Source organism: Amia ocellicauda, chromosome 9, assembly GCF_036373705.1.
Source record: "Amia ocellicauda isolate fAmiCal2 chromosome 9, fAmiCal2.hap1, whole genome shotgun sequence".
Taxonomy (NCBI): Eukaryota; Metazoa; Chordata; class Actinopteri; order Amiiformes; family Amiidae; genus Amia; species Amia ocellicauda.
Genome location: NC_089858.1, coordinates 26,530,419 through 26,554,913, shown reverse-complemented (window position 1 = coordinate 26,554,913; position 24,495 = coordinate 26,530,419). Strand labels below are relative to the sequence as shown.

At 40.3% G+C, this 24,495-nt stretch overlaps 2 protein-coding genes across 4 annotated transcripts; one reads left to right on the top strand and one right to left on the bottom strand.

The window, feature by feature from the left end:
- Nucleotides 1–4,399: 4,399 nt before the first annotated feature.
- LOC136759099 (NAD(P)H dehydrogenase [quinone] 1) lies at nucleotides 4,400–13,007 on the bottom strand. The gene is made up of 6 exons (XM_066713938.1): nucleotides 12,669–13,007; nucleotides 10,930–11,094; nucleotides 6,179–6,309; nucleotides 5,888–6,001; nucleotides 5,370–5,471; nucleotides 4,400–4,841 (listed from the first exon to the last, which is right to left on the bottom strand). The coding sequence occupies exons 1-6, from the start codon at nucleotides 12,670–12,672 to the stop codon at nucleotides 4,536–4,538; spliced, it is 822 nt and encodes a 273-aa protein (XP_066570035.1). The 5' UTR covers nucleotides 12,673–13,007; the 3' UTR covers nucleotides 4,400–4,535.
- Nucleotides 13,008–15,050: 2,043 nt separating this feature from the next.
- On the top strand, nucleotides 15,051–23,661 carry LOC136759098 (1,5-anhydro-D-fructose reductase). Of its 3 annotated transcripts, none has more exons than XM_066713935.1 (11): nucleotides 15,055–15,195; nucleotides 15,844–15,968; nucleotides 16,511–16,681; nucleotides 17,207–17,323; nucleotides 19,618–19,695; nucleotides 20,309–20,425; nucleotides 21,939–22,051; nucleotides 22,332–22,419; nucleotides 22,642–22,725; nucleotides 22,998–23,080; nucleotides 23,477–23,661. In XM_066713935.1, the coding sequence occupies exons 2-11, from the start codon at nucleotides 15,882–15,884 to the stop codon at nucleotides 23,505–23,507; spliced, it is 969 nt and encodes a 322-aa protein (XP_066570032.1). In that variant the 5' UTR covers nucleotides 15,055–15,195; nucleotides 15,844–15,881; the 3' UTR covers nucleotides 23,508–23,661. The 3 variants fall into 3 exon arrangements, with proteins under 3 accessions (XP_066570034.1, XP_066570032.1, XP_066570033.1); XM_066713936.1 differs by lacking the exon at nucleotides 15,055–15,195 and adding an exon at nucleotides 15,214–15,287; XM_066713937.1 differs by lacking the exon at nucleotides 19,618–19,695 and having other exon boundaries at nucleotides 15,051–15,195.
- Nucleotides 23,662–24,495: the final 834 nt, after the last annotated feature.

Here is a 24,495-nt window from a genome sequence, read left to right as displayed (position 1 = left end):
TTCTTAGAACAAAAACAGAAACAATAACCTATTGTTCTAGCCAATCAAGGAAACAATAGGCTGCTTCTGTTCAGCTGATCATCCCTCAATCCATCAATCAATCAATCAATCAATTTTTATTTGTATAGTACCCTTCGCAGAGTTGCCACAGGGCGCTTTACAGACTGGTAAACATACAAACAAATGTACAGTAAAATAAAATAATACATAAATACAATAAAGTAAAATAAATGGAGGCCTGTAAACTGTTTACATGATGTAAAATAAAGTGAACATTGAAATAAATGAACCATTTAGGCACAGAGGAGAGAAAAGCAAAAAACTCCTATGGATGGCATGTAGGAGAAATTGAATCTCTGGGAGTCCAGGGCTTAGGGCCTACGCCTAATTGTTGCCTCCCCTCCAGGCAATATAGTTATTACAGCAGCAAGGCGATCAGAAAGTTCTTGACCGATGCTGCTGGCTGTGGTCTTCCCTCTTCCCTTTGGTTGACGATGGCTCGTCAGACCTTGGGTGTGGATGCCCCGTTGGCCCTCTGTGGTGGGGTGCCTCGTCGGACCCTCAGAGGGGGCTGTTGCTGGAAGACAAAAAGACAGTTGTGCTCAGATACTGGTCATGCAATGCAGGACATTTCCAAAGACAGTTGTGCATTGCATGTGCATGGCACACCGGCAGCACTATGGGCAAGAAAAACAGAGACTGAACAGATGAGTCTTCAGCCATGATTTAAAGGCTAAGACAGAGGGGGCATCTCTTACATTGGCTGGAATCCATCTGTGATTGTCACCCATCTTGTCAAACTGGTTATTTTAATCAAAACACTCTTGATACTTATGTAGCATTAATATACTAGGACACTTAATCGTACCCTTGTGTATTTGCTAGCTTTATAAATAATACTTTGTTTGCTTTCTACAATATTTATAAGACCTATTTATAAGATTATGATCACTGACATTATCATGGCACCTGTCAGTGGGTGGGATATATTAGGCAGCAAGTGAACATTTTGTCCTCAAAGTTGATGTGTAAGAAGCAGGAAAAATGGGCAAGCGTAAGGATCTGAGCGACTTTGACAAGGGCCAAACTGTGATGGCTAGACGACTGGGTCAGAGCATCTCCAAAACTGCAGCTCTTGTGGGGTGTTCCCGGTCAGTACCTATCAAAAGTGGTCCAAGGAAGGAGAAGTGGTGAACCGCGACAGGGTCATGGGCGGCCAAGGCTCACTGATACACGTGGGGAGCGAAGGCTGGCCAGTGTGGTCCGATCCAACAGACGAGCTACTGTAGCTCAAATTGCTGAAAAAGTGAATGCTGGTTCTGATAGAAAGGTGTCAGAACACACAGCACATCGCAGTTTGTTACGTATGGAGCTGCGTAGCCGCAGACCAGTCAGGGTGCCCAGGCTGACCCCTGTCCACTGCCAAAAGCGCCTACAATGGGCAAGTGAGCATCAGAACTGGACCACAGAGCAATGGAAGAAGGTGGCCTGGTCTGATGAATCACGAGTTCAAGGTGTTGACTTGGCCTTCAAATTCCCCAGATCTCAATCCAATCGAGCATCTGTGGGATGTGCTGGACAAACAAGTCCGATCCATGGAGGCCCCACCTCGCAACTTACAGGACTTAAAGGATCTGCTGCTAACGTCTTGGTGCCAGATACCACAGCACACCTTCAGAGGTCTAGTGGAGTCCATGCCTCGACGGGTCAGGGCTGTTTTAGCGGCAAAAGGGGGACCTACAGAATATTAGGCAGGTGGTCATAATGTTATGGCTGATCGTTGTATATGTTTCCTAAATACAGAATAATTTACACATTCCTCATTTTCATGGCATTTTATTATAAAATAAGACCAGTGTACAACTTATGGGCTTACAAACTGTCTACAAACAAAGATTTTACTTTTATAACTGACATTTTATAACATTTTAATAACTTTGTTTTAAACCTTTTAAATGTTTTAATCATGAGCCACATTACGAATTCAAAGTGAAATGATTGTAAAATATAGGGCCTGGATTCAATCAGTTCTTCAGTTGCTGGCAGAGCTTTCTGAGATTGGATTGATGTGGTTGGAATTTTTTCAATTTGCATATTTTTGCTCAGTGGTCAAACTTCTGGAAAAGTAATGCCTGAGACATTCAGGTATCATATGAGCTTTAAGAGTTTTAATATTCTTCCCCCAGACTTCTTATTTGTCTAGGTTTTGACCAGAGATTGTTCATATGTTCTACCACACTAGTTAATAAGTGAAGCATTGGTACGAATTCATGTTGTCAATTGAATGTCATTAGGCTTTGATACATAGATACTCACTTCTGTCAGAGAAGAAGAAAAACCTACAAATGAAACGGGCTTTGAAATATTCTATTAACTTTCCTCTTTCCACTCTACTGACACATTTCTTTTTGCTGATGCAAGGTTGGTACATATGTCACAATCTTGTTTTTAATGTTTGTTTTTGTTGTTTTTTACTAGAATTACAAACTATTTAAACCAATAAAAGTGTATATCTGAAGTAAGCCTGTGACTGAGTGTTAATTGAGGCCTTGCAATGATCCTTCTACTGGACTGAAAGTTCTCCCAAGAGATTGACCTGAAATGATGTGCAGCCTGCCCAAGTTCCTGATCTGCATTGACTCACATGAGAATAATATAGACTTCTCAAATCTTAGTCCCGTGCCATTCCCATGTTTTTGCCATAAAATATACTTGAAAATGTTGTAACATGAGGCAATCATCTGATGGGTACATTGTATTCCTTAAACTATTGACATAATTTCTCTCGATAAGACATTCACTGTGTAGTAATAAACAGGGCCTGGGTTCATGCTGGACTTCCATGACTGTGATCAAGAGATAGCCATCTGAATACTGTGCCAGAAGGTGCAAAACAAATTCCAATAAAGGTTAAGTTCTGAAGTTCAACAATAGTTAATACCAGTTGGTGTCATAGGCTATAACATCCGAGACTGCCAGGCAGATCTTGAAGAGATTCAACACATTGCATTTGGACACTGATGTCATTGAAGGCTGTTTTCCTGAAGGAAGGTGCGATGCAGCTTAAAAATTAGAAGCTCAGTAAGTCTGATGTTTCTTATTGTGAATTTAAAGAAAGTCTGCAGTCTAGACGAGGTGCACCCAATTCTCCTCAAAACAATTATGTACACAGAGACTTTGGCCCAGGATGTTCATTTAATTTTGGATCAAAGTCCAGACATTGAAGTTCATTCTTCTTTTCTATCAAGGTCTTGCAGCTGGACAAAGGTCAGGGTTAACAAAGCAACCACAGCCCTACAAATGGGCAGCTCGCATTTATCCTTTTCACTGTCACTTCAGACTTGGTAATGCATTAAGGTAAGTGTCTTTTCGGTCAGCATTAAAATGAGTTTTGGGGCTGTTGGGATCATAATATATCTGATCACCATCGATTGTTCCAATTATGTATTATAGTAAGTTATTCCTGTGATATTCAGTCCTAATTGACCTTAATATGTGCCCATTATTATTAATTCATTATCAGGCTCCCTTCCCCAAACTGACCTACAGTTGACAAATACATATTTCACAAAAAGATCATCCAAAAGCAGCGCAAAGATGATGGTACTTACCAAGTAGGTAAGGAGTTACAATGTAGGCATTATTATGAAGATTAATTAGTTTAGGTTTCTATATGAATCTTCTACTGGGTGCAAATTTTTCATTGAGGGTCTCTGCTGTAGTTTGTATTTGACATGTAATTATAACATGACAGCCGAGTCCCTGACCTCCTTCTGGTGATTACTCGAGACTCATCTTTTCAGACTACTTATAATTTAGTTGTTTATTCTCCTGTAAAATTGCACTTATACACTTTGTCATACTTCTTGCTTTGCATTACTAGTACTCGTATTGTTTATTTGATTTCCCCTTTGCTCTCTTTCCCTTAGCTCTTAATGGTGACGTCACACCTTTTCTGCACTTATTAGCTTTTACAATTTAGGACGTAGGACTTGTATTCTATTTATTTCCTATACACTATACAAATTGTAATTTGTAAATTGCATCATGCTTTGTACTGTTTTCTTGCACTTTTTATTGCTCTTATATTTTGTAAGTCGCCCTGGGTAAGGGTGTCTGCTAATCAATAAATAATAATAATAATAATAATAATACCAACACTGGCTTAAAGGTTTTGAAATCTTCACTCTTCAATATCTTCAAGGTGCTTTTACACTGCCATTTCTGAGCAGGATTAAACGCTACTGATGCATTTGATCAGGATCAGAAATGGCAGTGTAAATGTGTCTATTGTCTATGCTTTTGAAATGAGGGGAAGGCCACAGAAATGCAGCCTCATTGCACACTACACTGTGCCTTGCAGGGCAGTGAGAAATGACCTGAAAAGATAGACACCAACTGATTTCTACACCACTTTTAATCACATGGTTAAATTACAGTTATGCACCAGACAAAATTACAGTACAACAGTGTGTGTGTGTGTTTGGCTGACAGTACAACATTGAGTGTGTGTTTGGCTATCAGTACAGACAGTCTCAGTCATCAGCCTTTATCTGGTTGTTCGGAGGGATGGGTTTGCCCAAGTGATGCCCAACAGTCAGGCCGTACTTCTTTTTAGCCTGGGCAGCCTGGACCTCATCCTTGAGCATGAAGCCGCCCTGGAAGGACAGGTTGAAAAGCTCACAGGGGGTAAAGGTCAGGGGCTTCTCTGTCCACAGCCCCTCCAGCCTCTTCCTCCAGGAGTTCAGTATTTGGGTGCGGGCCTCAGGAGGGCAATATCCTGGTGAGTAAGAGATCTCCGGGGCCAGGACCTGGAAGCCACAGAAATGCAGAACCCCATTCTAGAGAGAGAGAGAGGAGAGTACACTTAGTCCTCAAAATGACAAAAAGACAAACAATCCCAACAGCCTAACCTAGTATAGCCAAGCTTCACCATATCGGAGGCAGCTGTGACTGTCAAATATTGCTCTGAAATACCACACAATGAAGCCTGTTAAGTTTAATATGACAGTATTGATAGTTACCAACAAACCTCTGCAGTTCAGTACGCATCCACATGATTATTAATTTCAGTCCACATAATTGATAACTGTGGTCCAATACGTGGATGTCACACTCACCCCATGTTTAGCCCATGTGCAATGTAGGTGTACCTCGTCCACAACAGTGCATAAATAAATGTGAGTCTGCCAGTGAAAGTGGGCAGGAGAGTAAAGAAAGATGTTCCTGGTAATCAATTTAATCAGTAGTTATTCTATCTAGCCAGATAGCCTGGACGAATTTATTCCCCAGGAGAAGATTCATGTTAGGAAACCTAAACCAGCAGTCTGTGTCTGATGGTTTTCCAACAGTCATTCTGATCTCTTTACCTGTAATGGCCACAGTGTCACATTCAGATCCCCATTGAGACCAGCAGGGCTGTACATGGATTGGCTTGCACCTGTAGTAAAGGAAAGCATAGCCTTCTTTTCCTGGGAAGAAAAAGGGAATAACAAATAATGAATATCCAGAATTATATACATTTCTCTCAACGTATATCTAGGCAACCTGCCATGTTAAGCATATTTAATCTTCCTGCAAAAGACTGAACACTGCCCTCTATCAGCTTGGAAACCATTATTACTTGGGGCCTCGGGAGTGAGTGCCCTCTAGTGGTACAGGCTTGACAAATTCAGAAGACAAAAGATGTTTGGATGTGCATATTAATATTTCAACTTTAACCATTACTGACCTATTTGACCTTTAACATCAAATTATAAATACATACAGATGATCTATCACTGTGGGTACAGTGGTGCTGAGTAGGCCAAAATACATTTTGTTGCCCTCAGTGTTAACTTCAGATTGCTCAAACTACGCTACTAGCAGCGAATAAGCCTGTTCTTACCTTGAAGATCCCATTGTTGTACATTGCCTGGAAAGTGAAGGCAAATCCCTGTGTGAGCACCCGGTCAATCCAGCCTTTCATAATGGCAGGAACACTGAACCAGTACATGGGGAACTGGGGACACAGAGACACACACAAACATGAGTCACTTCAAATCTAAAGGGTATGAAGGGTATTAAGAGAAATCTATGTTGTAAATCCAACTTTGATGTCTTCCTTCAGGGGGAGAAATGCCCTGTTGGTCTAGTTCTGAAGTTCATCAGACATAGTTGCCATAGTTTACAGCTTTACCTGAAATATAATCAGATCAGCTGCCTTTACTTTCTTCTGCTCCTCCATGATGTCTGGACTCAGGTGGCCCTCCTGCCAGGCTAGCATGGTCTCCTCCCCATAATGGAAGTGCTCTGGGTCCTTCAGTTCTCCTGGAGAGCACAGTGATCAGAGACACAGTCAGTCCATGTCTGCGCACTGCACCTCTCAGAGTGGCTTCAACAAGCAACAAGACTTCTTGTACAACAAGTGATTCAACTGATTGTGTCTAACAACATTTTCCAGAAGGGGTAGTGTAGCTCCATTAAACTGACTGAATTACATGAGGTTCGACAAATATTTTAAAATAATGTTGAATATACGGTATTGGTAAATTAATTTGCCTTACTTAATCAGTTGTTTGTTAGTCATTTGTGAATTTGTGGGGGAAGAATTATCATAAAGATTTGACGCATACACTGTGAGTTTCCCATCTAAGTCGAAAATATCCTTCAATGTATGAACAAAGTTATATGCTTGTTAAGTATACATTATCCATTAGCTTCAAATCAATACAGTATGCCTTTGGAATTTGGAATCTGGCTCTTTGAAGTCTGAAATTCTACCAAGTTTGACAAGGGGCGCTTTATTGACTACTGGACTGTAGCAGATTAGTACGGAACAGTGATGTGCAGTTTCGGTGACCGATGGGAATCGGATCAGTGTCCGCATTGAATCGTTTCTGCTGATTCACCCTGCGAGCAGCAGCGGCGCTCAGGAGCCGGCGACCCGCCTCGACAGCGCTCAATGCCTCTCTGCTTCTCAGTCTGGCTGAGTGCTATGAAACTGAACCGTATGTGCCATGTTGTTTCCAAATTCCCTCTTACAAATAACTGTGTATGAGCCAAAATGGCGCCAGTTACATCATGCAGACCGAGAATAGAGTGCCACGGATTACGCTGTCAAAAAATGAGATTAGACGTTTATGCAATATTATATACTGTACATAATGTGTGTGTGTGTTACAGTTCGTATTCATTGTGTACGTCTGGCAAACAAATAAAACAAATTCGGGCTGCATGGGTTCAGTCACTGAAAAGAACCGAAGTGCATCAGCAGTGTCCGGCGGCAGCGGCACCGGGGTCGGGCTGTTCAACTGTATGTATGAGCTCTGCATCTGGAAGTGCCTTCTCTTTTCTACTCGCTAGCTTAAAACATGGACGAGAAACTTATTATCACGGTGTCCAGTTTCCCATTATTTATGATAGAGGTGTAATTCTAAAAATGGATGCATGGAAGAATGTTTCAGAGATCGTTGGGAATCACATGTGGAGTCACACAAATAACAAATACGTATTAATAATTGCAGAGACTGTTTCCCCTATATTTTCAGGTAGCTGTGGAAACTATAACCATGACCAGTACATCCCTACTTGATCATTAACTGTTATTGCACGAATAGGATCGTTAGACCACATGTGAGTCAACGTGAAATTAATGAGTTGAGCTGTTAAACCATTTTATTATGTGATTTTAGTTTCCAAGAGGATGTTTAGCCCCTCTGTATGCAGAACTACACACAAACACTATTGTATTGAAATTACATACAGAACGCAATCTATATACTGAGGTGCACAATGTTTGTTTATAAAAGTTATAAAAGTCCAGGATTCAATTTGTTTAATTTTATAACACGCTCCTGTGGTTGGCGGTTCGAATCCCGAGCAGGGAACTCCGGCTACAATTGCCATTAATACTTTGTCTGGTACATGTTTCTAATTAGTATATTTTGTGGCAGCTTTGGTTTTTGTTTAATGACAACACAACACAAAGAAACATATCAGGCTTTTAACTAAACAGACACTGAGACATTTTTAGAAGGAATCGCAGGAGCCACCTCGTTTCAGCGCCTAGCCAGTCCTGTCGTATCGCGAGGTTACCCATAAGAACTACAAATGGTCTTGGACTACATCTTTTTTTTTTCCCACGGCAACAACTAAAAAATGAATAAAAAACTTGTAGTGCCAATGTCAAAAAGGATGCTGCAGCCCGGGCCAGGTTCAAACGGGAGTAGAAGAAGGAGACGGCACATTCAGTGACATGGCAGACAAATAGGGGGGCAGGGCAGGGAGGGAGACAGATAACATCAATATAGGGATGTCACTAGTTTACATGTTAAACATTAAGCATTATTTTCTCTAAATTCTGAAGCCGAATTGGGCGGAATCGACCAAAATTGGGGCATCTAGTACTAAGTATTAGTTAATGGGGAAACGATTTGAGATGGACGTGCGGTTTTGAGCTGCACAGAACCATGTTCTAGCTCCGTGGAGATGGCACCCCGTGTGTTCAGAATATGAATACAAATATGTCTTCGTTTGTGCCGCAAAAATCATCGTTTTGTGCCGGTTCCCGAGATATTAAAGAATATATTTTATGAGCTGTGAGGTCACTCAGCAAAATAGTCTCTTTCGTTTGTGGCGGTGGGATGCAGTGACTGCGCAGCTCTTGACTGCAGGTCTGCGCACACAGGGGGTCAATGAGTCGCCGAACCGGCGCTGCTGTTGAAACCGATACCATCCAGACCAGCCCCCTGCTCACTGATTGGGTATGAAGAACCGTCACTCAAACCTGCTGCACCAATGGAGACCCAGGATCCCCGCCTCCTTGTAAATCCCGCCCTCACGACAAAACAGCCAAAACTCGTATCGAAAAAAATAAATCGAAAGCAAAGAAACCGGCGCGACAGCGAAGATCGCAGCGTCGCAACCGAACACAGCGACTGCAGGCGAGTTTTGCTCTCGATTTAACACTATTTGCTTTCGATACATGTTTTGTTTACAATATTATTATTGTTATGCGATACTTATGGCTAATTTGAGCCCATAATGTGTGCCATATTTGTTTTCATCAGTGCAGTTATAGTTTTTTAGATATTCATTTTTAAATGATCAGCGATGACATCATCTAGCACCCAATCAAACTCCAATCGGTCCGAAGTGGTGTCATTCGTTTGTGCTGGTTTGTGCAGCCCAAATAATTGTTTGTGCGGACATGGTTCTTCAGATATTAAACATTGTATTTTAATCACTTAACAGTGGTTCTGTCCTTCATGCTACGGTTGTGCCGATTTGTGCGGTAAAATGCACAGGCTATTCTGGCCGTATGCGGCTTCAAACGCGTATTCTGCTTCAGTTTAATTCTGCTCGTACGTTGCAGTGCAATTGCACAACAGGGTCTTTATTCGGCTGAACACAGCAAAGCAGGGAGTGGGGTTTGGACTGCCGACAACACCAATCAAGCCATGTTTTGCATACACTTCTCCATGTATCGTTTTCGTAGGTTAGGACTACTTAATTTCGTATAGGCTTCAGACTAAACCCCTGCTACGAGACCAAAAACAAACACTGGAAACCAGGACACCATGAATACACTTTAAGCTCACAAATTGTTACATGTTATCAACAGGCTCACCACTCCATTCTGGGTACAAGGAAGGAAGTAGCCAATAACTCCATGCGAACCCTATACAATTGAAAAGGTATTTTTTGGCACCAGACACCAGTTATCCAGGACAACACAAACCAGCACGAACGTAGCACAAATGAAAGAGACTATATTGGCGCGATTTGGACGTTGATGGGGTGCTGAGTGACGTCACAGATCATAACATATAATCTTAATATCTCGGGAACCATACCGTCACAAACGATTATTTTTACTGCACAAATCAGCACAAATGCACCACAAACGAATGCATATATTTGTATTCATATTCTGAACACATGGGGTGTCAACATCACGGATGGCCATGACCTGAATTTGCGCACTGGTATTGTCCAAAAGAAAGGATGTTACTGTGGGATGTCCTGAGCTCTAGATAATTGATATTTTTTACCCAATCACTGACTGTGACTCTATGAATATCTAGCCAATCCAGGACCCTCTCTCAGCCTTGGAGCTCAGCTGATAAGGCAGGTGTCAGATTACGAGAGAGTGAGGGAGGGAGGAGGATGGAAAGGGACCTGTTCTGTTTGTATTTGGGCTGTGTGAGGGGAGGGGGGGATATATTTGTATTATTTCTTATTTTTTTATTGAAATATTGTCTCTATTAAAATCTATGTAATGCTTGGCAATACTGTTGTCATGCCAATACAGCAAAATTGAATTAAGAGACTTTTACATTGCAGTTTATAAATTAAATATTTTTGCTATGAACCACAATGTTTTGGTACCTATGGATTCAGAACAACTTTGGCTAAAAGATGTATGCATGTTTAATTTAAGGCAGTATTTGAGTGGAAAATGTCGAAGACACTTATTAATTAAATTCATGATGATTCAGCCTGACTATAAGCTATTGTTTACACTATGTTGCTATATTTTATAATCTTTAGCTAAAACAACTATGAATTACAACTGAATTGTAGTGTTAAGCTACTTTTCTCCAGCTCCATTCATGCTGTACAAATAAAGTTTTGTTATTATTAATAATTCATTAATTTGATCAAATGGAGGGGCTGCTGCTGTTTTAGGAATTCAATTTATATTTTAAACTAGGCTTCAGATAAAGATGGGATGTTGACACTTCAGTATGTGTTGTGTATAACTCTTACAACAGTTTACAGAGTGTGTGTTGTGTAGCACTCGGCGTGCTGGTGGAGTATTTGCAGGCCAGTTGTGGTGGCCAGTTTGGGTTAAAGTCCAGGGCCATTTTTTAGTCCCAGTCCGTCCCGGTTACTAGCTGAAGATGGATTTGTGGAAATAGAAAAGAAGCCTCAGTAGTTATTTACCAATCACATCCTCCGCAGTGGCACTGGCTTTGAAGTTAAGGGAGTAGAGGTCAGACACAGTCACCTGACACCCCTGCTTCTGCAGGACCTCCACAGCGGCGTCTTTCAGGGCGGCGTTGAAGGAACATGGACTCTGGTGCGCATACACAATCAGGACGTTGCGGGCTGAAACACATGGGGAGATATCAGAAAGGCACACCGTGCCTTGATTTTAAATGATTTGCCTGTTAGAATTAAGCCTATATAAAGTCTAGGTAGGGTGGCCACTAATGGCACTGAAGAATACTCAACACCCTTCCACTGGATGAATGGCTATCCTACGTCTAGGCCTGTTTATGTACCATTTGACAATGCAAACTGGTCTTGTAGTGATTGTTCATATTGTTTTAGTTAAATGTCCTCGTAGTTGAGAATGTAGACTTAAATGTTTAGAGAGCTTAGACTGCAAAGAAACATCTTATCACAAGATAAACCATCCACTTTAAACCTAGAAGTGCTCAATGGCAGAAATAAAACCTGGACAGATGAGAAAACACAGACAAACTTAGAATTCTAGCCTCAATACTACATTAATTATAAAACCATATTGTAGCAGAGCAATGTCTCTAGATCTGTGGGAAATCTGAATTTCGTTTTTAAAGTGCTAGTATTATCTCTAGCAGTAATGACAACCATAATAACCTAGTTGAAGCACTACATTAGAGTTCAATACCTTACGTAGTAAGTAAAGGTAATGAGGGAGATGTCGCACATAACATGTTGGATCAGTTCATTACATCAATATTCAATATTCAAGGGGAAACGCAACATTTATGCAATCCACAGATGTCTACAACTGAGTCAAGTGGCCTGGAAACGATCTTGTGCAGATGTTACAATTGTTACAATCTATCACATTATATATTAAATTACCCTCCCCAAACAGTTTTCTGCGCGGGTCTGCGATGCTATGCCAATTGGATAGCTGGGATTCCGCAGTTCTGCGCAGAAAAAGTCACCAACTGTTTGGGGAGGGTAATTTAATATATAATGTGATAGATTGTAACAATTGTAAGTCACCCTGGATAAGGGTGTCTGCTAAGAAATCAAGTAATTTCCACCTGCGTTTGTTTGTCATCCACTGGACAAGATTAGCTCGGATATCAGGGCAGACAAAAGGCGTTTAAACAAGCGGAGCACAATGTCATGTGTCATGGCAACCGTAGTGTAGGCTTTCGGGATGATATCTATGAATCAAACAACCAAAAAACAAATAACAATCCACACACTCAACATTGCCCTGAAGTCGCTCTCTCAAAGTTTAATCTGGAGTGTAAATCACACCGGAAGCAGTTCCCGGTCATGGGACACACAGTGTCAGCAAAGGCAATATTGTTGCATATATTCTACAATTCACATCGCTCAGTTTAGAGGCTACATGTTTGATTATGTCCATTAACAACAGCGATGTAAACTGAATCGTGGAAAATGCCGGAAAAACTGCAAATGCTATAGCAATACACATAAACAAATATATCTGTCCCCTACCATGAAAACAAGTTTCTATTTCCAATCACATATATATTCCAAAACTATTCCTTTGCCTAAATGAGCCTAAATAAATAGAAAAGCGACTCGGAAATGACTGAGCTAATAACTGAATGGTACATTTTAATCGCATGCATAAACAATCATATACAAGACTAATATTATTATTAAAACAATCCAAAGATAGCGTATTCTAACATAAGTGAACTCACCCATAGTGTACGTGTATAGGGTACTTTAGTTATATGAAGCAGACTGGTGTGCAGGGGTTGACTGTATCTGTGCGGCTCTTATACCGGCTAGAGGTGACAACACTACAGTTGCGTGTGAACCACGCGTGTCTTTACATTGTTATCCATGAACGATGACACAGCACTCCGGCAGGTATGTGTTGACGAAAGTGAAGTATAGTGTGCCAGATCAGGTCTGACAATATCCGAGCTAACGAGGACCAAAGCACCAAACAAACAGCCAACGGGACTGGGCGTGATTTACATGAGGGACAAATATCTAAACACAGATTAAGTAACAAAAAAGTTAAAATGCCCTGATCCTATCCAGAAGCGATGAAGCCACAATAAACCGGCCCTGTCTTTTTCTTTGTTCTTGTCCTGCAGGACCCCCTACCCTGCCGGATTTTGTTCCAAACGAACTCTCAACTTCTTAATGTAACCCTTAATTGAATTAATAATGTTCTAGATAATAGCCTTTTAATTATTTTCAACAGTATGGGTTTTCAGTTAAGTACAAAATGATATAAGGAATTCATTTTCTTATTAAGGAATGAACCTTAAAAAAATATAAACAGTTATACATTCTAAAAAATAAAATGTAAGCAAAGTATTAGTTAAATGAAGGGTTCAATTAAGTCATTGAGAGGTCTGTTAGAACAAAAACCAGCAGGGTTGGGGGGTCCTCCAGGACCAGAGTTGAGAACCACTGTGTACAGTCTTTAATAGCAGTGTTTTTCTTCAGCAGTTTGTTTTTATGTTTTGTCAGTTCGCAAAAATACACGGTTATATAGAGAAGCAGTACTTGTATAACCACACATTGATCAACCACCCTGTTTTGGTGCCGTGCCTGATCCAAGCAGAGCCGATCCTATTACACTGTCATGGCAGTTCTTCACAGATCGCTATTCATGATCTGTGTAAATGGTTCAGCCCCAATAGCGTGCAGAGAAAGCTGGCGATACAATGCAGACATGCTATCTCGCATGTTATGTCCTGTGGAATGTGGCTGGTAGAGATTTATGTTGAACTACCTAAGGGCCTGAAAAGCATAATTGTGTTGGCACGCCATCTATGATGAGTCATGCGACTATTCATTGTAATTATTGCAAACGGATTACATAATGCCTAGGCTTTTGCTTAAGAGCACATTTTTAACTTTCTATAGATGCCTTGCAAGAGTTTGAGATTTGTGATACCTTGGTATATTTTGACAACAGGTTATTTTAAAAATGAACTGGGTTGTATTAAACTCAGTGATTAATGTGTACTATGAAATTAATCAATGTATAATGGTAATGATTAAAACCATTAACAGTAATGATATAAGCAACTTTGTCATAAATGGAATAGAGCAAGAATGTGTTTCACCTTTTTTGCAAAGGTGTCTTTTCCTTTTATTGGAAGAAAACTCCTACAGAAATGAAATAATTAATTCCTTAGTTGTTTAATTCTGCAAAAATAGAAATCCTTCAGATGAAAATGGAAAGTCACAGGAATCTAAACTATTAATTTATGGCAACTGAATTTCCACGCAACCAGGATTAGTGGGCAAAACAGCTGAGATTAACTTAATCACATTCCCAATCATCTGATTTAAATGCTTAGAATGCAATTTGCATTGTAAGAAAATTTGCTTTTTACATTTGTTTTAACCCCAGGGAAACCCCAGATTTATATTTAATTATTTTCTCTGCACCTGGTGGTTATATTGACTTTTATTGGTTATAATGACTGGTCTGGAACTGTCTTTGTTTCTCTTAAATCTGAAAGCACACTTAATACCAAATGAAGACTGATTGATTGATTTGGTCTGCTCAAATGTATTGTACAGTCTTCTGCTTCTAGGGTCATTTTGTGGGGTGCTGAGGATTTTCTGCAAGTCACTGTAACCTTGTAAATGTACAAATCTAACAAGAGACAATACACATTTAAAGGAAAGAATGGGAACTGGTGTTGCAACATATTTAGAGAGAGCGAAGGTGGAGTAATGTTATTCTCCAAAGCTAGGCATGCATTTTTCAAGTAAATCCCACATGCATACTAATCACAGCTTTGTGGATTTTGTGTACTGCAGTGGTATTGAGCAAAGTGTATCAAGCATGCATCTCTTCAGCTGTATTTCACAATATGAATACCAAGCCTGGTGTACCATAGAGGATACAGTACATAAGAACATAAGAAAGTTTACAAATGAGAGGAGGCCCTTCGACCCATCGTCCTCGATTGGTCTCCATTAATAACTGAGTGATCCAAGGATCCTATCCATTTATAAATGTTCCCAAATTTTCAGCTTCAACCACATCACTGGGGAGTTTTTTCCACCGATGTGGTTGAAGCTGAAAATTTGGGAACATCTGGCAGCTATGCCTTTAAAAGCCTGGAGCTTGTTTTCTCTCTGCTCAAGCTGTAACCAACCAGAACAGCCAGCAATAGATGCAACTGATAAATGTAGGAGAGCAACCATTTTGAAAAGGGAGGACAGAAAACACTCTGCACACTTTGTCATGTAAGCAAGTATGCTGTGTTTCTTCTAGTTTGTACTTGATGTGTTTCTTAGTTTTCTTGAGAATGAACTGGTACTAGTACTGGTACTGTAAGGTATGTTTGAAAATGAATGCAGATAACACATTTTTCACCCCAGGCATGTACATGCTGTACCTCAACACACTGTGTAGAAATTGCATGCATTAGTATAGCTGCAAGGGATTAACTGACTGGGACCTGGAAAAGCATTTAACTGTGTAGTCCAGAAGATAACCAGTTTCTGCAATAACAAACAGGATTATCTTGTCTTGTATTTTAATTTCCATGGAATGTTACTCTATTCAAACATGTATGTGTATGAGTATCACATTTCAAAATATAACTCTTGTCTGTGTGTTCTCCTTTTGGAACATTATTCAGGGAGATCCAAATGCTCTGAAACAGACTGTTGTAGGCATAGAAACAAGACTTTAAATCTGTAACATGTTCATTCTGTCGACTAAATCCTCTATTATAAATATACATCATTATTATGTGTGTGTTTTTATCATTTATTATATGACCTCTGCCATCCCATATTTCGGGTTTTATAATTGACATTTTGTAGACATTGTCTTGACATTTCAATTGATAACAGAATTAACATGTTCACTTTATTTGTTTAACTTAGAATCTTGTATACAGAACAACAGAGCAGAACGGGCAGTGATGGCACACATGCTTGGCATTTCAGAATCAGTGGCTAAACTCAATGATGGGAGACTGATGCCACTGCTGGGTCTGGGCACATGGCAGGTAAAGCGTGGGGACAAAGTCGGGGTGGGGCAGCATTATGAAAATGTCCAATCTGCTTTGGTTATTGCCAGTCACTAAACAAGGCATATTTTTGTCCGACTCCATGAAGGGAAGATCAAAGTAAATAGGATTGTGTGTGTGTGTGTGTGTGTGTGTGTGTGTGTGTAAATTTAGACACTTATTTTGTTTCCTAATTTTGTTTCCTAATTTTGTTTGTCATGTCTGTGTAATGTATACATTGTTTGAGATTAAATGCAATGTGAAGATTTAATGTTATGGACCTGATTTTAGAAGCTAAGATCAACTGTTTGAACACAATACAATATTTTAACATCCATTTTGTGGGCGTGATAAGTTGTAAGTATGTTACAGTAACTATAATAAACTTTCGTCCTGCCCTTACTTATGAGTAAATCAATGACCAACGCAGAGCCCTGTATGTGTGAGTAAACAGTGAAAACAGATGCTGTTGAGTTGAACCTGTGTTAGATAACATCAATGATAACAGATAGGACCAGAAATGTGTTTTCTTTCTGCTGCAGAACACAGAACCTGGAAGTGTTCAAGACACCATAGAAACGGCCATTGCTGCTGGATACAGACACTTCGATACAGCCTTCTATTACATGAACGAGGCCGAAATAGGGAAAGCCATTAAGGCCCAAATTCAAAAAGGGGTGGTCAAGCGAGAGGACTTGTTCATTGTCACCAAGGTGAGAGAGTGGGGTTTAAAGGGCAGAGGTCTTAACAATGGAAAACAATGCCACCTGTGTCCTCACTGTGAGAGTTAAGCCTACAAGATGGTATAGCAAATCTATGTTGGAGGGTGAAAACTATTTAAAATGTTATGTGTATATATATATATATATATATATATATATATATATATATATATATATATACTGTTGATATAATATGAATTCATGCCCATATTCTTTAATGTAGTGAACTAGTAATTCATATTAAGTTGGAATCCAGAAACCAAAATAATCTGGAGAACCCCTTTTATAGTTGTGTAAAAAGCCTTTGCTCAAATGTACAATAGCGGAATCGCCACTGAGGGTTTGATGAATCCATTACAACTCCAGAGCCCAAAGTGCTACTACACACTGCTGCCCCGCTAGAATTTCAAACTGAAAGTTATCAAGGATGGATGTGCCAGTTGAGGAGAATGAATTTAGACCTTTTCCTGGTATTGATACAACACAACAACTCACTGCTGGCTGGTGTTTGTGCAGCTCTGGCTCACTTTCCACTCCCCTGAAGACGTGCCTGTGGGTTTCAACAAGTCTTTAGAAGCCCTGCAGCTGGACTATGTGGACCTCTACCTCATTCACTTCCCTGTGGCCTTACAGGTAACTGCTCAAATAGATGAGTGTTGTTCTGAAGGAGTAAGTGCTCACTTCTTGAATAGAGATGTAAAACTAAAGTTCTATAGTAAGTGACTGTACTAAAGGTGATGTGTAAACGGATGTTTCCTTTGTGTGTATATGTTTTGGGGGGATGGGGTGTGGCTGTCTTAATGTCACCTTAAGATGGGGTACAAGACCCAGGTGCGGAGATCAGGCAGCGTCTTACAAACAATGGGTCTAGGGCCGGCAAACAGGAACAAAGGAGGTCTGGCAAAAGGCAAGGTCGTCTCCACAAAACGTTATTTGCCGGAGCGCAGCCGGCAAGTTTAAAATGCCAGCAGAGACGCGAGCAGTGAGGAGAGTTTTGATTAAAAATGAGCGAAATCAGCTGCGAACAGCGGTCAGTCAGAGACACTACAGTAACAATATGGTCTCACCAGCTCAATTAACTAGTTAGTTGTCAAATGGCAGCAATGAGAGACGACTGACCGCAGCTTCCGTGACAGGAAAGCCGTGATGATGAGATGAGTTAATGCGACGATATAGATTGCACAGAAATTGAATATTGTTTGTTAATGAACTGGTCATTACCTGGTCCTTAACTGGGCAGTTTCTCCCGCCACAGGCAGAAATGCGGTGCTACGCCGAATCCAATGGCCGGGGCGCTTCTAGAGTCTGTAGGGCCTCGGCAGAACATTTTCAGTTTTTTTCCACTTTGTTTTAAATTAAAAAACAGATGTACACGAGCTGCTGACGGGGTGTTTTCCGGTGATGGGGTGTGGGGGGGTGTGGGGGTGCTGAGGGGGGTTTCTCCGGTGCGGGCGCTGCTGTCAATGTTGTGGATTATATTGTGTTGGCCCCTTGGGGGCCCCTACAGTCTTGGGGCTCCAGACAGCTGCCTGGCTTGCCTGTCCTGAAGCTACGCCTCTGTCAGCACCCCTACGAATAATGTGTCCCTGGTAGGTTTGCGCATGATTTATAATTTATTAATAAATTCATTTTCTTAGCACAGAGCGAATTACACAAAACATACATATTTTACAGTAAGAGAAGATCAAATACACAATAACTTATGTGCTGATGAGTGCAACTTTAACTACGTATGTATATACAGATTGATAATCACAATGTACATGGAATACTTACGTCCTAATAGTGTAACTAATTTAAACACAATTTACATTGTTATTGCTGCTGTATTTCAACAATTGCACAAACACAATCACTGTCGTGCAGAGGCACTAAACTCGCTCTGCAGCAGAGCTGTTACAGTCATGCGCTTTGCGATCACAGGCCAGCACTGCTGACAATGTATTATTATTATTATTATTATTATTATTATTATTATTATTATGTATTTGTTAGCAGACGCTCTTATCCAGGGCTACTTTCAAAACATAGGAGCATTGTTTCGTGTCTGGCCCAGGGACAATGCAACAGTGATATGGGACCATCATTCCAGACTTCATCAATAAGCACAATTTCCCATCAAACCATGATGGCATTAACATCACCTGAGATCGTCCGACAGTTTATTGATTTGCACACGACTTTGCGGTGAGGAATGCATGTTACATGTTGGTATTGTATTCAATACAGTAAAAGTGTCTGAAATAGCGAATAGTAAATTCCTTAATGCACAAACCCCAGTGCATCCACCTGTGGACAATTTCTTATGAACAAGGGAAGGATAAATAGTGTTCAATTGAATGCGTTTTATATAGGCTGTATTTTATGACTGTGATAATGAATGTGAAATTAATGTAGCATTTGAATTCCATGTAGCATATAACGTCCTCGTAATGAAGGAATGAGGGGGAAAACGGGTATTATTTTGTGTCAGCTTATAAACAAATAAAAGGCTGAGTTATCTTAGCATATTCGTATAGTTGTATTTTCGTATCTGCTTGTCTACATGTGATTTTGTTTTTTTACAGTGTATCTGTGCTGTGTGTAGATGCTGAATGAGTTTAATGTTGATGGTTAAATAGGGTTTAAAGTCGCAGTCGCCTCGGTGCTGATTTTTATTGCCGCGTGTTTCTCACTTCTACTCCGTGCTTGGGAACGCCCACATCCAGTGACGTCAGCGTTCGGTTCCCAGGTCGGTTCGCGAAAAGATCAGCTGGTTCCCAGTCCGAGCACCAGCACCGGCACCAGCAACACGGTGGAAAAGCGCTATTAATCCCGTCATCCCTCGGTCTCCAGTTCCAAGATGGAATTATTGTAGACAAAACCAGTGAGATCTGATACTACTTGGTCAAAACTGCCCAACTGACTTTCACATGTTTATTCTTCAGCGGCAAGGAGATGAGCTCTACCCTAAAAAAGATGAGAAACTTATGTTTTCAGACACGGATTACGTGGACACATGGAAGGTAACCTGAACATGTACATTGCACCTGATCATGCATTGCTCTGGCTACAACCCCCACATGACAGGCGTTTCTTTCTGTAGAGGCTTGAGGAGCAGCTCATCCACAAAGACTTTTCCCAAAACAGAACCTGAAGTTCAACCAGGAAATGACACCACACACTCACAAGTGTGAATTAGGGGTTGGTGCATTAGGGACTGAATATTATTATTATTATATAGAATAAGAGGCATGTCTTTACAAATGGGTTGTTTCTGTTATTTCCAGTTCATATTTAAAACAGTTTGGAAGACCTATTAGTAACCTCAGTTTAAATTCTGAACATGTTTTTAAGTCAATCAGTATATGAAATTGACATAAAAATTGTTACTGATAGGGAGAAATTTTATTCCTCTATAGATAGGTGGACAAGGAATATTCAGGGCACAATTTAATTATAATAATACCAAAATAGTTTATTCAGTTATAACAAAGCTCTCTGGAGACGGCCAGTCGGGAAGACACATCTAAAGTTTTCTAAATGACATACTATCATATATCATTTTTTTTTAAATCGCCACACCATTTGTATATTATTATTACACATTAAACAGTTCAGTGCTGCGTTGTATTCCAGGCAATGGAGTCTCTGGTGAGCTCAGGCCGAGTGAAGAGCATTGGGGTGTCCAACTTCAACATCTCCCAGCTGCAGAGGCTGCTGTCTGTTGCCAAGATCCCGCCAGCTGTCAATCAGGTAGAGCGTTTCCCAGCAGCAATTCATGACAGCACGAGTCATAGCATCTTATGGTCAATTAAGTGTATTGAAACAATCATTAACCCTCAGACTTGAGGTTTGTCTGATAGTTACAAAATAAGCCTAAATGTCAAACCGCAGACTCAAATTACACAATCCTTGTTTTCTTGAATATTGTTGTAACTTTCCACTGTGCACAATATTTAACTATACAATTTCCATATGAGGAAATATACTAACAGTACACTGTTCTCAGTTTATTCTATAAAGGCTGTCTGTTTCTGGCTGTGGGCAGAGAAACCTGCCTTTCTCTCCAGCATTGCTGAATAAATCCTATTGACTGTGTAGCGAGGGCACTGGATGTACAATTGTGTAGCCAACTATGACACTGAAGGCACCACCTTCAGTTTAGGTTAATTCAGTTATTTTTATCTGGCACTGGAGTTACAGTAAAACAATGGACGTTAAACTTTAACACAAGTTTATTAAAACACCAAGGAATAAAAGGACAAGGTATTGAAAATTAAAAATATAAAATATTCAAATATTATAACCATTAAAATAAATGTAAAAAGTCAAATATAGGGGATACACATTGAATTGGAATTGGCTTCAATGATCGTGGATAGTGATTCCCCTTATACAAACCATAAAATACACCAATAAAATAAAAAAAAGCAATAAAAGCTGCTAAAACCCACACAAATGCTAGCCACTTCAGGATTTATAATGAACACAATAAAAGTACTTTTCTCTTTGCACTTATAGTTTCACCTCAGTCAGTCTCTTGTGAACGTGGTGTTAGATGTGATGCCGTAGGCTTGAAGTACAACGGGTTCCGGCAATCACACAGCTTTACCGACAAGCAGACTGGGGAGATCGGAAACACCAGACAGGACAGACCAGGGACAAGACCTTCATAAAAGCAGGGAGACTTTTTCAGTAGCAGCTCTACACTTCAATATGGGGAGATCACAGTTAATATCGCGGCACAGAGATCCAACCTTAATAAAAGCAGGGAGACCGTTTCAGCAGCAGCTGCAGGTATACAAAAGCAAGTTCCTTTTAAAAAGGTACCACACCTGGTATAGGAGTCTCTCAATCAATCAGAGTCCAAGTCAATCAATCTAGTAATTAGCAGCTCCACACTAAATTAAACTATATGTGAATATGTAAAAGAAAAGTGTGCTGAAAGTAAAGAAATAACGTGATTAATTAGATAAACAATTAAGGTTAAAAGAAATATAAAAATGTGCACAAAAACAAGTGCAAAACAAACCTGATGTGAAGCTTAGTTTCTTCGACAATTGCCTTTGCTTTCTAGAAAGCCCAATAGTTATTTATAGAATTTAGTCAGACAGCAGCATTTTAAATTATGTATTCATCCAGAAACTTGTCTAACAATCCATTATATTTAATGTGTTGTTTGTACACAGTAATAAGACCTTTAGAGCCTAACTATTGATTACATGGTCTGTCATGTTACTGACACACGCCTCTGATTTCCTTGCAGGTGGAGCTGCATCCGTACCTGGTTCAGTCAGACCTTGTGAAGTTCTGTAAAGTCAAGAACATCGCTCTGACTGCTTACAGCCCCTTTGGGTCTCCCGGGAAGCCAAAAGAATAGTGAGCGTGACTTGCTACACAGCTTATTGTTGTTTTTTAATAATTTCTCTCTGAACTTGTGTAGTATGCTGAGGAACGCCTTATACAGCTGTCTGAGTTCCAGGTTCCTTATACTGTTCCCCCTGACCGGGCACACCTTGCAACTCTTTCATCAGGATTGTTTCTATAGAATCACAACCTTTTCTGGTAAACAAGGTTTATATTTGGACTGAAACACGTGTGAAAACACAGCCAATGACTAGACTCTCTTGCTGTTTGCAACCTGTTTCCGGGGCTGCAGTCACAGAGGGGCCGACGACCCAGGGAAACTCCTGGAGGACCCTGTTGTCAATGACATCGCCAGGAAACATCAGAGGACTCCAGCTCAGGTGAGACTGAAGAAAACCAAGGAGCAGCAGTTCAGTGTTGATCAGAAGTGAATTGAACAGCCCGATCTGCCTCAGACTGTCCAGGAGTTTTGGTTGCAGGTGACATCCCTGCATGTACAGTACAGTCAGATTTGAAGGCTGCTTTGAAGGCTGTTTTTTCATTTGTTTCTTTTTTGTGCTGACCTGCTTACGATTCACTATTTGAAACCTTCTGTCCTTCAGGTCTTGCTGAGGTTTCACATAGAGCAGGGGATTGTAGTTATCCCAAAAAGTTCATCGCCCGAACGCATTCTGGAGAACACTAAGGTACGCCAAGAAAGCAAGGCGCACTGGTTGAGTCTGATGCCTGTTTTCCAGTTTTTCTTTTTGTCCATTCAAATTGAATAGCCTTGCTAAAGAAAGTTACACCTATTACATTTTGAGGTTTTCATCTCGCAAGTTCAGTGACATCACGTAAGAGCAGGGCATGACTTGGCATCAACCAGGTGTGCTTATAATCAGACTCTTTATACTGTGTGATTTGACTTGCATCGATATCAGTAATATATTCCCATGGTCATGTTTTTGGGGATTTGCAGGTGTTTGACTTCTCTTTGGACGAAGATGATATGAAAGCCCTGAAGAGTCTGGACAGAGACTGGAGATGGGACAGTAATGATGAGTAAGCATGTTTCGGCTTCCTCTTTATTACACTTCAAGCACAGCTGATTGAGATCACTAGAATAAATTAGATTTGTGTTACATTGTGTTCCTGAATATTCATAAATTGGTAATTTTTTGATGATGGAACTACAAAACGCTTGTGTCAACGAATCAAAAATAATATTTAAAGGGCCAATAGAGATTCTTTAGCTACTATTCTGGAACATTGATGTGACAGTTGTTTCTTTGTCATGTTGTTCTCTCATTAAGGAAAAAAGTTAAAATGTTTTTTGTTAAATGTTTTATGTATAGAATTCAATATCTAGATTTTTCAGTGGAACAAATTCTATCCTTCCAAAGAGCTTATCTGGCATAAATAAGTTTACTGAACCCCTCTCTGTCTCTTGTTTTGTAGAGTGAAATCACACCAGTTTTATCCCTTCTAAGATGAATAAACCTCCTGACTTTGAAGAGGTGCCCTGTGGGAATATCAGTAGTAATCGGGACATCAGAACAAAGGCGCTCATTGAAAGTGGCACTAGTATAAAATTGACGTCTGTTTTTATCTTTGTTTTGACTGATTAAAATATTTTGAATCTACATTGGTTTGTAGTAATTTTAGTCACCTTGATATGACAGCAAGGTATTTACAGAACAGTCTTGAAAAATGGAAGGGAAAAGCAGGGGAAACTTGCTCTCCAAGACACATTAACATTAACGCATGAGCTTCCCTTATTTTTTGTGGATGAGTGTAATGCCATACCAAATTCAAGAGGGGAAACCCAAGTCCAGTCTTTTATCAGTTACCATTCATCAAGGTCTTTGTCAGTTCTCCTCTTTAGTTGTAGGTGTTTAATGGAATATTATTAATTTGGTAACAATGTCACTTATCCAATTACATATCCACTCTTGATACCCTTGGGCCATCCCTGTTTATGCTCCCTGCCTTCTCCAAATTGAGTGATCCTATTCACTCTTCATGTTCTGCCCTATCTTTTTAATGGGTCGGCCCTCCCAAGCAGACAGAGAAAGCAGGCAATACAATACAGGCATGTGATCTCTCATGTTAGTGTGGAAGAAAACAAGTCATCACTCTGAGGTTGGTTTGCAGAATCAGTCAAAGTAGTTTATTCAAGCTATTGCAGTGAGAGGATCAACAGCAGCCTGATAGAGTTTCCTCTGACAGTCAGAGATGTTTCTGTGCACACAGGCAGAATCAGTCAGCTTACATACACCGATTAGCCATAGCATTATGACCATCTGCCTAATATTGTGTAGGTCCCCCCTTGCCGCTAAAACAGCCCTGACCCGTCGAGGCATGGACTCCACTAGACCTCTGAAGGTGTGCTGTGGTATCTGGCACCAAGACTTTGGCAGCAGATCCTTTAAGTCCTGTAAGTTGCAAGGTGGGGCCTCCATGGATTGGACTTGTTT

Coding starts and splice junctions, on each gene's coding strand:
- LOC136759098 (XM_066713935.1), top strand. CDS start 15,882: ATGGCACACATGCTTGGCATTTCAGAATCAGTGGCTAAACTCAATGAT. Junction 22,052..22,331: donor CCCGGGAAGCCAAAAGAATA/GTGAGCGTGACT, acceptor CCGGGGCTGCAG/TCACAGAGGGGCCGACGACC. Junction 23,081..23,476: donor AGATGGGACAGTAATGATGA/GTAAGCATGTTT, acceptor CTTGTTTTGTAG/AGTGAAATCACACCAGTTTT.
- LOC136759099 (XM_066713938.1), bottom strand. Junction 6,002..6,178: donor CTGATCTGATTATATTTCAG/GTAAAGCTGTAA, acceptor CTGTGTCCCCAG/TTCCCCATGTACTGGTTCAG. Junction 4,842..5,369: donor TGACACTGTGGCCATTACAG/GTAAAGAGATCA, acceptor CTCTCTCTCTAG/AATGGGGTTCTGCATTTCTG.